Raw genomic sequence first — 15,065 nt, 5'->3', positions numbered from 1 at the left:
AAACTAGTTGCTAGCCCCAGTGGTCCTGGAGTTATAACCCTAAAAAGGTTACTTAGGGAATGTGTCCAATCCCACTTAGCCCACAAACAATACACTACAAACACCTAAGAAGGGACAGTGACATACATTCACAGGGAGAACACAGCAATAATACATTTATACAATAATACATTTATACACATGTTCCCTTGACGTGGGCCGTATCTGCAGGGTGCAACCCAGAGATGCTATAGCACCCCACGTCACAGTGTAATTTGTATTATTTATGATTGTCACGTGTATCACTGCAGTGAAGCGCTATGTACATTAATGGAGCTATATAAATAAATACATACATACTGTGACAGAGTCATTAACTCAGTAGGCTGGAATAGTGAATGGAGAGACGCTGCAGCCAGTTCACAGAGTGTTAATCTCCTCAGACAGAAAGAAGCACACCTGCAGCCTAATTAAGCAGGAGGCCTGAGAGACTGCAGGTTTAAAAGCAGGAAGTGACACACACACAGGGAGCTTGTTTTTCCACAGGAAGGTGGAGAGAACTCTCCCGGCTGGGAAGCCTGGTCCCCAGTCCTGCGAGGAGCTAGGCTGCTGGGACCAGCTGGGACCCCAACCCAGGATAAAGATCAAGATCGCTGCGAGGCTGGACACAGCCTGCTCCCTGGAACCGTGTTCCTGTTTGCTGTTGGAGCTGCAAAACAGATAAGACTTTATTCTTATTATGCTTATTGGTTATCGTTTGTGTAGCATGTTTTGGGCATGACCAGATTAGCTGGCTGTCCTGTTAGTAAGGGCTCAAGAAGTGAGTTAGTGTCCCTAACGGGACTAGGCTTTAATTTGCAAGAAAGTAGTTTCTTAAAGGGACAGTGCACCCGTGCTTATTTTGATTGTGGCTAATAAACCACTAGTCTTTAAAGTTTCCCATCGTGTCAAGCGTCTTACTGACCCCGCCGCGAGGCCGTCCTGCCACAGGTGGTGTCAGAAGTGGGATGTTACGCCTCTGGGGGTCAGTAGATGAAGATGTGTTGAGACACTGAACTCAAGCGGGAAAAAAAAAATTATTTTTGCTGAAGCGTGGAAGTTACAGCTAGCAAGCGCTGAGTGTAAATTTTGCCCCGTCGGATATGAAAGGATTGCTGTGTAAAGCTAATGCCTTTTGCTGAAGTGAGTGAATTTGCAGCTAGCAAGTGCTGTGAGCAAAGGTTGCCCTGTCTGGTAAAAAAAGAAAGTGAAAATGAATTTTTGCAAAGAAGTTGCCCTAAGAAGAACCCAGAAGGTTCAAATATTGTAAAGCAAGAACAACTTACGTGTGTTGTGCAAAGTCTGCCTCGTCGGGTGTGAAAAAAAAAACAAAACAAAAAAACAGGGTTTTAAAATGGCCGCCGTCATTTGTCAGTTTTGCAATGTACATAACCATACAAAACAGTGTCCCTTCAGGCCATATGATGATTATGATGACGACGCATTTGTGGCCCCGAGAAGAGAGACGAACCCGCAGATGAAAGCTGCAAAAGTGTCCAGTGTGTGTGTGCCCAGTACCACTGATGTCTCTGGAACTAATAAAACAAAGAGAAAGAAGAAAAATAAAAATATTTCTCAAGTCACAGAGGAAGTGACCGAACCACTTGAGCCTGCGATATCAGGACAACAGGCGTCAGCAAGCCACCGAGATGTGCTGCAGACCGGAGTGATGGGCAGAATTGTCACAGGAACGGTGGCAAAGGAAAAGGAGGAGCAAAGGGAAGCTGAATCCTTGATCCAGGGAAAAGAGGCCTTAATTTCTGCACTCCAGACTGCCCAGCGTGATTATGATGTCTTGCAGAAACAATTGAACAGGGAGCGAGAAGCTAATGCCGAGGTACAGAGGTGTATACTCCCAGCTATACAAGAGTATGCGGCTTTAAAGAAAACAGAGCAACTCTTGCGGAGTGAGTTGGAGGAGCTGACGACAAGCTTGAATAAAGCCAACACCGCAATTGCTAACATGGAATCAGAGAGAACAAGTCCTGACTGGAGACTGTGCTATCAGATGTCCCAGAGAGATGTTCAAAACTTCATCAAAGACTTAGAAGTTTCTCACCAAGAAGCTAGCGCGCTCAAAACAGAGCTAGGTACTTTGAAGAAAGCCAATGAGACGGTCCTAAGGGATATAGAGACTGTGAAAATGGAGAATATAAACCTGAAAGAAGAGGTTTTAAACCTGACCGGTCAGGTCAGTGATGGGACTGAGAAGCTTCACCAAGCGCAGAAAGTGAAGGCACAATTGGCGCAAGAAAAATTAGAGGTGCAAGAAGCACTGCAGAATGCAGAGAGGATGCAACGTGTCTCCCTGGAGCAGCACACACAAGCAGCGCACCTATGGCAGAGCCAGCTGCAAGAGCTACATGCAAGTCTGCAAGCGGCCAAGGAGAAGCAGCAAGTGCTACAGGAACGGCTGAGTACCCAGTATGTCCCCACAGAACAGCATGAGGAGCTGAGGGCCATGCTGTACGCCACAAGAGCATCGCTGGGGGCAGAGCTTGAAAGCCAGGTGATTCTGTGTGAGAGGGAGCGCGAAAAGGTCCAGAGACTGGAGCAAGAGCTGGAGAAGCAGAGAGGCAACTCCATCTCCATGAGTCAGTATGCCAAGGAGAAAGAAGCCTGGAAAACAGAAGCAGCGGCGATACTGGCGACAAAAACTACAGAGTTCCAAAAGATGAAGGCGGCGCTGACGCAAGCCCAGAGCAAGCACCGGGAAGAGGTGAAGGCCCTGAGAGGGGATTTGCAGGATCAAATTGAAGAGCTGCAGACGTAGATTGCTGAGCGCAAAATACAACTCGCCGAGAGGGAGGAGGTGACCGTCCGTCAGGTGGCTTGCCTGACATTGCGCTATGAAATCGAGATGGCTGATACCCACAGGCTGCTGGACGACACGGCCAATGAGAGGGACCGACTGCAGCTGGAGCTGGACAAGGTCTGGGAGGAGCACAGGCAATTGCAGGTCAGAAATAGAGGAAAAGAAACAGATTTAAGCCTTGCGCTGAACCTGCTAAGAGATGTGGAGTCGCGACTCAACGCCAAAGAGGATGAACTGGCAGCGGCACTGAGTGAAAAAAGATATGCAGAAGGACAGCTTCAAGACCTGAGGAAGGACCTGGAGTCTGAGCGTGCTGGCCGCAAGTTGGCGGAGAAACAAAAGCGTGACCTGGACGAGATACTTGAGGCCCTAAAGACTGAACATGTGGCAATGTTGGACACCGCTCAGTTGGAAAATAAGATGAGAAAGACATCACAGGTTATCCAGCAACACTCCCAACGGAGTAAATTAAAGGGACAAGAAAGAAAGGCCCAAGCCTACGAGTCTGCCGACGGTAATAGAGCGGCATCATGGGGTGCACTTAGGGTTGATAAGACCCCCACCCAAATTGAAGTTATAAAGATAAATGAGGTGAAAACCAACACTAAAAATACGCTGATGGAGAAAGGTCCAGAAGCCATCACCACTGAATTGGAGTTACTGTCTTCACAAGAGAAGGCTAAGCTTCAAGGTAGCCCTCTAAGGAAGCTTTTCACTGGATCTGGTTTAAAGAAGCTTTCAGGCAAGAAGCATAAAGGAAAGAAGGAAAAAGAGACAAAGGCAGAGGATGTGACAGAACAAGTACCTGTCTCATTGGAGTCTCGTGATCCTGCAGAGGTAGATGGAGGAGACAGTTCGCCCTCTTTTCCTGATGAGTCTATAGAGACCTCTCCTACAGAAAATGTAATGGGAGACACAGTACAGACTATTGAAACAGAAGGTGAAGGGGCCACTTCTGATGGAGAAAGAAAGAAGGAAGGCATTACACCATGGGCCTCTTTTAAAAAAATGGTCACCCCTAAAAAGCGTGCAAAGCTGCCTTCTGAAAGTGACAAAGAAGATGAGGTTGAAAAAGCAAAGAGTGCTACCATGTCCTCTACTGGTAGTGCTGGTTCTGTTGAAAATCAAGAGGAAGCTAAAGAAAATGGTGAGGAACAAAAGCTGGAAAAGAGCCCGGAAGATAAGAAAAAGGTTGACGGCTCTGTATCATGGGAAGCTTTAATCTGTGTGGGTTCTTCTAAGAAAAGGGCCAGGAAGACTTCTGATTCAGACGAAGAAGTACAAAAAACCTTTGAGGAAGGTCAAAAAACAGAGGGAGAAGCAGGACAAGCACTGGTGAGTGAATACTATGAGCTAACTGAGGTCTTAGCTCTTCTACAGGGTAAGGGAGACTCTGAGCCCAAGAGGAAGAAGGCAGAGATAGCTGATAGACAGCAGGAGGCTTGGGGACATTTGCAAAAGGGGACACAACAAAGGCGGAGCTTCAACCCTAGACTCAGGACGGCACAAGAGAAAGAGGTAGAGAAGGATGAGTGTTCAGGTAATTACCCAAAAAAGAAAATGCCTAAATTGGAAGGCAAGAAAAAAAAAGGGGGAGGGAAGGGCCGACGTCAGACATTTTCGCCAAAAATGCTGGTGCACGGGAATAGTGCACGGGCCGCTCCACAGGACAATGTTTCGCTGGGGAGAGGGATATGTGACAGATTCATTAACTCAGTAGGCTGGAATAGTGAATGGAGAGACGCTGCAGCCAGTTCACAGAGTGTTAATCTCCTCAGACAGAAAGAAGCACACCTGCAGCCTAATTAAGCAGGAGGCCTGAGAGACTGCAGGTTTAAAAGCAGGAAGTGACACACACACAGGGAGCTTGTTTTTCCACAGGAAGGTGGAGAGAACTCTCCCGGCTGGGAAGCCATTGCTGTTGCTCTGGTCCCCAGTCCTGCGAGGAGCTAGGCTGCTGGGACCAGCTGGGACCCCAACCCAGGATAAAGATCAAGATCGCTGCGAGGCTGGACACAGCCTGCTCCCTGGAACCGTGTTCCTGTTGGAGCTGCAAAACAGATAAGACTTTATTCTTATTATGCTTATTGGTTATCGTTTGTGTAGCATGTTTTGGGCATGACCAGATTAGCTGGCTGTCCTGTTAGTAAGGGCTCAAGAAGTGAGTTAGTGTCCCTAACGGGACTAGGCTTTAATTTGCAAGAAAGTAGTTTCTTAAAGGGACAGTGCACCCGTGCTTTTTTTGGTTGTGGCTAATAAACCACTAGTGTTTAAAGTTTCCCATCGTGTCAAGCGTCTTACTGACCCCGCCGCGAGGCCGTCCTGCCACAATACTAATTAGACAGGCTACAGTTTCTTCTGAAACACTAATCTTTCCATTTTCTTATTCATATGTTTTAAATGGCTGCAGTGAGGAAAACAGAAGTTTTGAGGACAGAAGCAAAAAGACAGATGTCATAGTCTAGATATGCTGATGCAGCAATTTTCAATCCAATACAGCCCAAATGGCCAATTTGGTGTATATAGAATTTACCCACAACTAATAAATTTTAATGAATTTAAACAGAAACAGAAACTTCCAGTGCCATCAATTACATTTCAAAGATTCTGCTTCCTGTTTCCAAAGTATAGAAGAAAAAATTGATTTGTTTTCTTTTTCTACAGCACACTTCTTTTATTTATGTTGCCTGACTGTTGGTATATTTATGATGACAACATGCCCGTAGGTTGTATACTAAATAATCATATTGGATTAACTCTCCATAAAAACAGATACTTTGGTATTCTGTGAAATAATGATTTTATTATAAAAATGCAGTTTGTGTTAAATATTGTTTACACACTCAGTGTGTTTAATACAATCTGAGATAGTTCACATTCACAGTAGTCCGCAGAACTATGAAACAAATCTGAATTTTCTTGTCCAGTTTGACGGTTTACACAGTCTGTTTGTTAATGTTTTGCCAATATCTGCACATCATTCCTTAAATATGCCATTAAAAGGAAATAGCTGATGTCAGTTCATGTGTAGCAGCACCCTTATTTCATATCATTTGTTTTTTTATTTAACATTTCTAAAAATACAGAATACAGTATATTTCTTGATACTGTATCAACTTTGAGTATTTTATTACACATCTGAACATTAATAACAGGTTAGATAAATAACTGCTATACAAAAAAAACATATCAACTAAGGGCATCACTTGTATCCACGGACTGGTGGAATATTACAAAATGACGAGAAATGTTGAAACACTCTAAAATGGAAAACTTTGGTTTTGGTACAAAAAAGGAAGAAAAAAAAACCCTATAGAGCACTATTGATAAGAGATATATTTACAACAGGATCCCGGGCAGGAAGAAGATGATATGTGCTGTAAAACAAACACACACACACAAAAATCATGTGTTGATTATAGTAATGTTGTTCAAAATGTAATTGTTTGTCTTTCTTGTCATGCTTTCTGCCAATGGTTATTTCTGCCACTAGTAGACACCAACAGTAGATTCAACTGGTATCTCTCTTCAGCAAAGTATATTCTTCTACAAGTTTTTTCTTCTGGTTAAGTTTGTCCAGGACAGCTTCCATTAAGCCAGATGCAAAAGGAAACTGAAAAAAAAAAGAAAGAAAAATAGCTATTAAACTGTAATTTTGCTTCAGCTGAGAGACATACAATTGCTGAACTCAGAAGTATTCAATTCCAATTGGTCCTGACAACTTGCCAACATGATATCCTCATCATTCTACACCCATCTTCCTGGTTAGCGCATCTAATTTTGTCCTTCATCCTAAAAATGGCTGAGGAACAAAAGTAAAAGATAAACACCCTATTGAAGAAGTCATGGTTTAGTGACCATGTTAATGATGTAATTTGCAATACTTGCAGTGCTGACATTTCTCTTCAATAATCTGATCAATATGAGGTTACAGTCAACGCCAGGGCAGTCACAAAGAAGAGAACACTGTGCTGCTCTCCGGAGAGACAGAATAAATCCTCAAAAGACCTGCTTCTACTTTAGCATTACATCTTGGATGTAACATGGCGAGACCTCAAGACGTGAATAAATACTATTAAAAAAAAAACATCCATCTATCAAGATATATAATAAGCTAAAATGTGATGACGTCTGTTTAAAAACAAACTCAATTTAGATTTCTATATTAGATTTTAGACATTTTTCTATTCAAACAATGTTTTCTTTCTCACATGTGGCACTAGTCCAGAAGACAGTGACTGAATACATCGCATAAAGGTGACATGAATGATGCAAGTGCATCATTGTTTTCTTTTATGCAACGTGTCAGATTTGGAGCTTCTGTGACATCTTTTACTAAAAACACATTATGCTCTTTTTAAAAGTGCCTAAACCATATCTCAAATGTACTGCTGCCAGTGCACAGGGCCATACACCTATTTAGTTGAATTGCTTGTAAGATGTCTGTGTGACAGAAAAGGGTCTTATGGAAGAGCAACGCTGAATAGACAGGCTGCTGTGCAATTATATATGTGGCATCTCTTTCCCTTTATAAATGACACCCTGTGTTTGGCATGAGAGAAACCATTTTAAACCCAGTTCACTCTGATACATTTATCAAGAGTGGGAACATGTCCTGATTTGTAGAAGGAGTGTACATTATATCAGAAGCATTTCAGTTGAGTAAACATTGTCCCCTTCCAAAATGGCGGCTGGGCAGTTCAAACATTGAAGCCAATCACTAGGTGTGATTTCACAGGTCACAATAGTTGGCTCAGTAACAGCTTCTGATGGGAGGCATCTCGTGGCTTTATCGCTTAGTAAATATGGCCCTAAATCATACTGGCATCGCCACTATATCTGCTTCATTAACTTTTTCAGTTTGCTCAGGTCCCTGGCACCTGTGACCCTCTAAAAAGCTAATATTGTCTATTTGCTTTACATCCTAAACTTAGAAACAATATAAACATATCCTACAAACCTACGAAACAATCATTAAGGATAACAGAGGCAGCAGAAGGTGGTGAAACTGTACCAAGCACACAGCATCATTTTAACCATCAAACAGAAAAGCATCAGTACGTAATATTGTGAAAGGATAATTTAAGGGAATGTTACTATTAATACGAGACCCAGCAAGTTCAGACTAAGATAGTGGACAAATATGCAGCTTTACATACAGTATGGTTCAGTCAACTATTCTATAAAATGGTGCAGCACTGAAAAGCTGGTAGATGTGCCCTGGGTGGAAGTACATTTGTATCACCAGCAGGTGGTGCTGATGCATAACCTTAACTGAAATTGAGATAACAGTTTATCATGGTTCTCAACGTAAAATTGAACAAGCAACATTTTTCCGAATTAATGAGTTCTGATGCAATACATTTTTTATTTTTTACCAACTAGGCCCAGAGCCTCACTTTTGACGTTCCTATGGCACCAACAAATGCCATATAGATCTATCTCCACCTGCATATCACACTTTGTCACTCAGCAGATAAGGGCAGAAGTGTGTATGGTGTTTCTCATGAGGAAACAGAGCTATTGTATCTTCGTGTAAACCACAATATTTCTCATTGTAGGCATTTACTTGAACTTCATTTTTTTCCAGTTTTACACAAATCTCTCAGGTAGATAAAGAAAGGCTTTCGCTGTTTAATAAGACCATAATGTAAAATGAAGGGTGACCACTTTCACTGGTGTTTTGGCTCTAAAAAACAATTGTTTTGATGAAACTCGATAAGTTTTGGTTTGGTATTTTTTTTTAAATTATGGGGGGGGGGGGGGGAAATTGAGCTGAAAAAAATGCTTTTATTTGTGCGAGTTTTCGAGATACACTGATCTCTTCTTCCGGCGATGTTACAATGAATGAAGCAAGCAAAAGCTATACTATAAACAGTGTCTATTGGAATGTTATCTGTGCTGGTCCTTCCCCTGGTGTGGATGTGTTTTAAGGCTGGAGGTGTCAAAAGGTTCCTGAAAACAAGTGATGAAAGAGTGTGTATGTGTATCAGTGTGAATTAACATGAATGGAGAGCCCACAGTATATACAGTGCTTTACAAAAGGTGTGTGTGGAGTGGGAGCGGATATAAATGGTGTGGGTGGGTGTGGAAATGTGAGAGTTAGTATCCACACACACTTTTAGTTATGCTACTATGTGGTCCCTATTAGTGTATAGGGATGGAAAAACAAGGAGTATAAGTATGTGTGAGAGACAGCTGTGTGTGCATACATATAGCACAGTATGTACAGACATGGCCTATAGCGCTCATGGGAAGAGAGTTCACTAGTGTCAGTAATGACTCATAAAATTTCTATCTCTGTTTAGGCCACTGCTAAGTGTCCCGAACAGTTGCATACATTTGTATTCATGCAACCGTCTCTCTTTCGGTGTTTTAAGATTACCTTTGAGTATTGCAACCCTCAGATCGTTCATCTTATGGCCAGAGTCAGAACGATTTTCAGAGGTGAGTGTCTGGTGTGTATTGTGCACGCCGCCGTTACCACTGGGGACCAGGCCTAAGAGGCTGCACTCAACCTGCGCCCCCTAAGAGGTTGCACCCAATCTGTGCCCCCTAAGAGGCTGCACCCCACCTGTGCCCCCTAAGAGGCTGCACCCGACCTGCGCCCCCTAAGAGGTAACACCTGACCTGCGCCCCCTAAGAGGCTGCACCTGACCTGCGCCCCCTAAGAGGCTGCATCTGACCTGTCCCCCTAAGAGGCTGCACCTGGCCTGTGCCCCCTAAGAGGTTGCACCCGGCCTGTGCCCCCTAAGACGCTGCACCCGGCCTGCGCCCACTAAGAGGCTTCACCCGGCCTGCGCCCCTTAAGAGGCGCCTCTGCTCCTTATCAAAAATGAATTGTCTGGCATGAATTTTGCAACCCTCAACGAACCAAATAAAGACATATATACCAAATAGACGCCGGTTAATTTTCATGCAATATTTTAGATTTGTAAAGCGGACTTCTCCCCCCCTAGCCCCGTAATGAATTGTATCAGTCATTTTCTCTCTGTAAGTACCATGAAGTGATTAAAGATGGATATCACATTTGGATGCACGAGTTAAAATATTGATTTATTTCTGTGTTAAACTACAGAGGTGCTCTGAATGACTAATAATGTATCAAAGAAATAATGCACGTGCATTTAGGGACATTTTTACTAAGCGGTGTGAGATGCACTACAACGTCTTTTTGATCTTTCAAACTGTGGATAGTAAAAAAAAAACGCACATTGATACAGTAAAAAACACACACACACACACACACACACACACACACACACACACACACACACACACACACACACACACACACACACACACACACACACACACACACACACACACACACACACACACACACACACACACACACACACACTGAGACCATTGTACATTACAGTAAATGTGCCCATTAACACTGAACCTAAGATACAATTAATATAACGGATATAAGTGCACGGATATAAGTGCATGATATCTCAACCACACATAATAAACCAAAAATGTTGACCGACATTCATATATTATTTTTGTCGTTTAGCAATATTTGGTTTAAGGAAATCAGCTGCAGGGTCACAGAATACCTCAGTAATAGGGATGGGAAATGCCACTGTTCATGTACAGCAGTGAGAGAATCTATGGTAGCGAGAGAATCTACCGTCGTGAGAGAATCTCTTACTCTCCGCTGTGCTGTCTGATTGATGCTAGCTTCTGTTTCAATCTAGTGACACTGGGAAGTGAATATTTTGACCATATGTACATGGTTAGCTCCGTACATAAAACAAATGTAAAAAAAATAAAAAATAATTAAAGAAGAAATAAACCTCTTCAATTACAGAGTTCACATCCTCAAGTACAATATGATCCTCAAAATAAATCTTAATGGAGGTCAACAATAAACTAATGATTCGCTGAAGGTTGCAGACTCCCTGCAGTTAAACAGTAAAGAGCAGTTACAGATTAGTAGGTACTAACTTCCCACTCCCCTTTCTTTTCCACTCTAAATTATAAAGCAGGGCAATACAAAAAAAAAAAAGAAGAAGAAGAAAAAGGTCTTTAAATATTATTGTTCTGTCACACAGGAATAAAAGTAGCTTGAAAAATGATCTAAAGGGATATGATGCAGTTCATTATGTTAAACAGCAGAAGAGGTTTCCAGTGTTCAGAAATATTGCTCTATTAAATTTACCTCCAGTCAATAATTAGGAGTCCACAAGTAAACCCAGGCAATTAAATAAATACTACTGGACAATTATGTTCCATAGACCTAGCTCAGTGGCACAGAAAGACAGTATATTTTGCATTGCAGTATTAAATGGTCTGGTGCAGCAATGAACATCATCCCTCCCATCATTAGCAAAGGTATGGAAGAACGTTGTGTAATACACAGTGTTCCACAGAGAATGTACATTCAACATCAAGAGGATAATCATTTCTATTGTTGGCAATATCATTTTAAGACAATAACATTTTAAATGCAAAGAGTATAATTTGCAATTGGGAGACATTAAAAAAAGGCGAATCCTCATACATTATATGTTCAAATCTGTGGCTTGAAACTAATATTGGCTTAATAATTACCATTTAGAATATTTAAAATTAATTCTCATATGTTATGCGCTTCTATGAACATTATTGCTGTTTTAAGCGTCATGATTAAAAAAAATGGTTGTTTGTTTTTTAGCAACAGTGAAATTACTTGTATGGCGCATGGCAAAAAGTGGTGCAGTTTTAGGGTACAACTGGCGAAGTTTGTCTTGGCCCCGCGTTTGCCTTGATACACACAGTAGCCCCAAAAGTGTTATACTAATTATAATCACCCAACCTCTCAATAACGGATTGATCTGAAAATAATGTTGTGGCATTATTACTTAAAATAGACAAGATGGATTTCAGCACAATTTCCTTCCAAACTCAATAAAAGCTACCGTGAGAAAAGAGACATGCAAAATAATAGGGTGGTCCATTACGTCAAATTGGAACTGATACAATGATGAATATTCCACATACTAGAGGAACAGAAGCACAGAGATCAGATACAGTACCTCAAACTGCTGATAACCAAGGCAATAATGACGTAAAGTGTCTTGCAAACTATCAGATAGAGTCTGTGCTAGTTTATATTCTTGGTCTTTCACTACACCGAACAGTATAGTAAATAAAAGTCTAATGTAAGCTAACTCTGAATAGCCAGTAAGAATAAATAGAGAAATAAACTTGTAGACACCATTTAAATCATGTAAAACCAATGATCTATTATCAGTACATGACATCTGCTGTATAAATCATTTCTCTCAATACCTGATACGAAGCGTAAGAAGCGTATCAGATATTTCAATAAGTCTCACACTATGTGGGATTATTTTGCAGAGAGAGAAAACTTACATGAAACAGAAGAAAAGTTGCAAGAATTCTTGTAAATGATGTCAAAACAAAAGCAAATCTATGGCTAGAGAAGCAGGGCTCTCACCTGCCAATAAACTGCCCTTGATCACTTGCAAGAGGGGATCCTCCCAGCTGACTAGATGTGTGCAGAAAAAAGAGATACTTGAAAGAGAAGAAAAAGTATCACACAGGTCACAGCAGCAGTCTCAACAGAGCCCTCCGGGATTTCAGCTAGTCTCAGCCTTGTCATCCTCTATGCAGCTTTCCACCCTGCCCAGAAAATGTCGATAGGAAAATGTTTGAGGGGCCTCTGGTGGAATTTTTTTTTCATTCTTTCTGCATCGACAGGATGCCAAATCAATATTTAGTTTCCACTAACAAGCTGCTCGAGGTCTCAGTAGAAAATATTGCAGCGAGTGCGGGAAGACACACTAATAAACAGCTGTCTGGCTGTGAGGAAAACATGAATTGACTGGAAGCAGGTCCATAGTAAAAGGTCACTGAAACCCATGAACTCTTCAGGTGTCCGTATCAACGACTGACTTTAAAGAAGCATTTTCCCCCCCTGAGAGGTAGGAGAGAAATAGATCCTTTGTTTCATAGGAGACAGCATGTATGCCAGGCAGATAATTAAATTAGTACATTTGTGAAGATTTCAGATGGGTTTCCCTCATCGGTTAACCCTTTTGTTGATGGAGAGACATTACACTGCGAATAGAGAGCTGATTAATATCAAATTTGCAATGGCTCCAGTTCTGTAACTCACGCAGTGCCAGAGCAACCTGTTACATGTTGAATGGCTAGGTAATGCAACACCTTTCTTGCAATAAACTGCAGTAACATTGCCGCTGTTTGCTGATGAAATACTCTTTGTTAATTCAGCTTTTATCTGTAATGTTATTTCCCTGTCTAAGGAAATCTGTTTGAGTGGACAGCAACTTGAAAATGATATGGTATTACTTGGCCTGGTTACAGCTAATGTCTTGTACTCTCAATACTTCCTATTAAGAAGGGCAGTGCCACATGGATAAACAAAAAAACAAATAATAATAATTTTATAATACAAGTGTTGCCATCCTTGGGAAGATTTAATCACTCAGAATTTTACTTGGATGTTTGTATCTGATGGAAAATAAATATGTTTTACTTTTGTTTGGGTCTGCTAAATGAATGCTCGTCAGCTACAAGAGAAGAAGAAAACTATTTACCTGTTGATTTGAGGATTGGATTACCATCAAAGAGGTATACAAATTGTAAAATGCTATAATGATATAAGCTGAAAAACCTTTAAAATTACTTCTAGTTGTACATTTTATTTTTATAGGCTCTACACACCGACATCACTTCATAAACATGTCACTGATATTAGTTCATCTAGTTCAGCTTTGGTCTGAGGAGGGAGTGCCACTTATAGTGTCCGGTTACTTCTGAGAACTACGCAGGAACCGATTGTACCTTTTCATTGCTTGACTTGCCTGAAAAGCATACACATTCCTCTGCACTATAGAAGTTAGTCAACAACATCAGTTAGGCAAGGTTAAATCTGTGCACAACAGTAGTTGTGGATATAAATCCTGTATTGGCTGCATGAGGCCTCTCTACTGAGCAGCTTCATTGTGGATGTACTGAACCACTACTGCCTGACTGGTCCTTTCAATCATGGTGTGGTGGTGTGAACAGAGGGGGTTACGGGTTATATACCAAGCAAACTGTGAGTGGAGTTCATTGCTCCCTGCACTGACTGAAATACAAGTTTTTTTGGCATACTAAATTGGCACTACAAGCGGTCCTCGGTCATCCGATGGAATCCGTTCCACCAAGTCGCAGTGGATAGTGAAACCATCGGCTTGTGAATCTCTTGTTAATCCGCGGTCACGAGCACCGCATAATCTGTTCCAAAGCCGGGTAATCTGTTCTGTGGAATGTATTATGACGCATCGGATAATCCGTTAGTCAGAAAATGAAACGTTGGATACCAAAGTCCACCTGTACATAGTTTTTACTTACAAAGAAAGCAAGAACTGATACACTATCTACACCTGGTGTTGACTAAAAATGGTTAACTTTCTGATTTCTCTGCCTTCCCCTTTCCTCTCTCTGACCATCACCTCCTATCATTCACCACCACTCATTCCTTTCACCCGCCTCCTACCTGTTCTACTCGCTACTCTCGAGACCTTCACTCCATTGATCTCTCTACTCTGGCACCTACCTTGAACACTAACCTCTCTTCCCTATCTGAACCCGACAATCTTGTCAACTCTTACAGCTCTATCGTCTCCTCCTCTCTTAATCTCTATGCCCCTTCTCAGCTCTGGCAGCCCTGTCCCGTTAACCCATGGCTTTGGCTAAATTCACAAACACGCTTCCTTCACACCTGCACTTGCTCCACTGAACACCGTTGGAGGAAATCTCAAACTCATGCTGATTCTCTGCACTATAAATTTCTCCTCTCCTGTTTTAAATCTGCTCTCTCTAAGGCCAAACAACACTATTTTTCCTCACTCATCAACACTCACAAATCCAATCCACGCTGTCTTTTCTCTGTATTTGACTCCATCCTGCGACCTTCTCCTCCCACCCTTCCTTCCTCAAGCCTTTACCAACCACTTTAAAAACGCAAGGTAGATGCTATCCACAAGGCTATTCCTTCAATACCTTCCCCCATCCTATCTGCTACTACCTAAATCTCCTCCTTGCCCTTTTGACTCTTTTTCTCCTGTTATAGAGTTAAAAGTTTCTAGGTACATTTTTCTCTTCTCCCTCTATCATGCGCTCTCTCGATCCTATCCCCTCATACCTTATCAGAACTCTTACGCTCGTCTTACTCCCCACTCTCACCCATATCTTCAATTTTCCCTGT

General features: G+C 41.8%; 1 protein-coding gene across 6 annotated transcripts in view; it reads right to left on the bottom strand.

Moving 5' to 3' along the window:
- Positions 1-5,616: 5,616 nt before the first annotated feature.
- The window catches only part of CNTLN (centlein), a 307,481-nt gene continuing 298,032 nt past the window's right edge, over positions 5,617-15,065 (bottom strand). For all 6 annotated transcript variants that reach the window (XM_075594863.1, XM_075594856.1, XM_075594883.1 and 3 more), the window contains one exon: positions 5,617-6,446. In XM_075594863.1, coding sequence (XP_075450978.1) covers positions 6,345-6,446 — 102 coding nt within the window. In that variant the 3' untranslated portion in view covers positions 5,617-6,344. The remainder of the gene's footprint in view (positions 6,447-15,065) is intronic.

This window comes from Ascaphus truei, chromosome 1 (assembly GCF_040206685.1).
Source record: "Ascaphus truei isolate aAscTru1 chromosome 1, aAscTru1.hap1, whole genome shotgun sequence".
NCBI classification, from domain to species: domain Eukaryota; kingdom Metazoa; phylum Chordata; class Amphibia; order Anura; family Ascaphidae; genus Ascaphus; species Ascaphus truei.
Note: the sequence above shows the minus strand (reverse complement) of the source record. Positions and strands in the feature narration are given on the sequence as shown.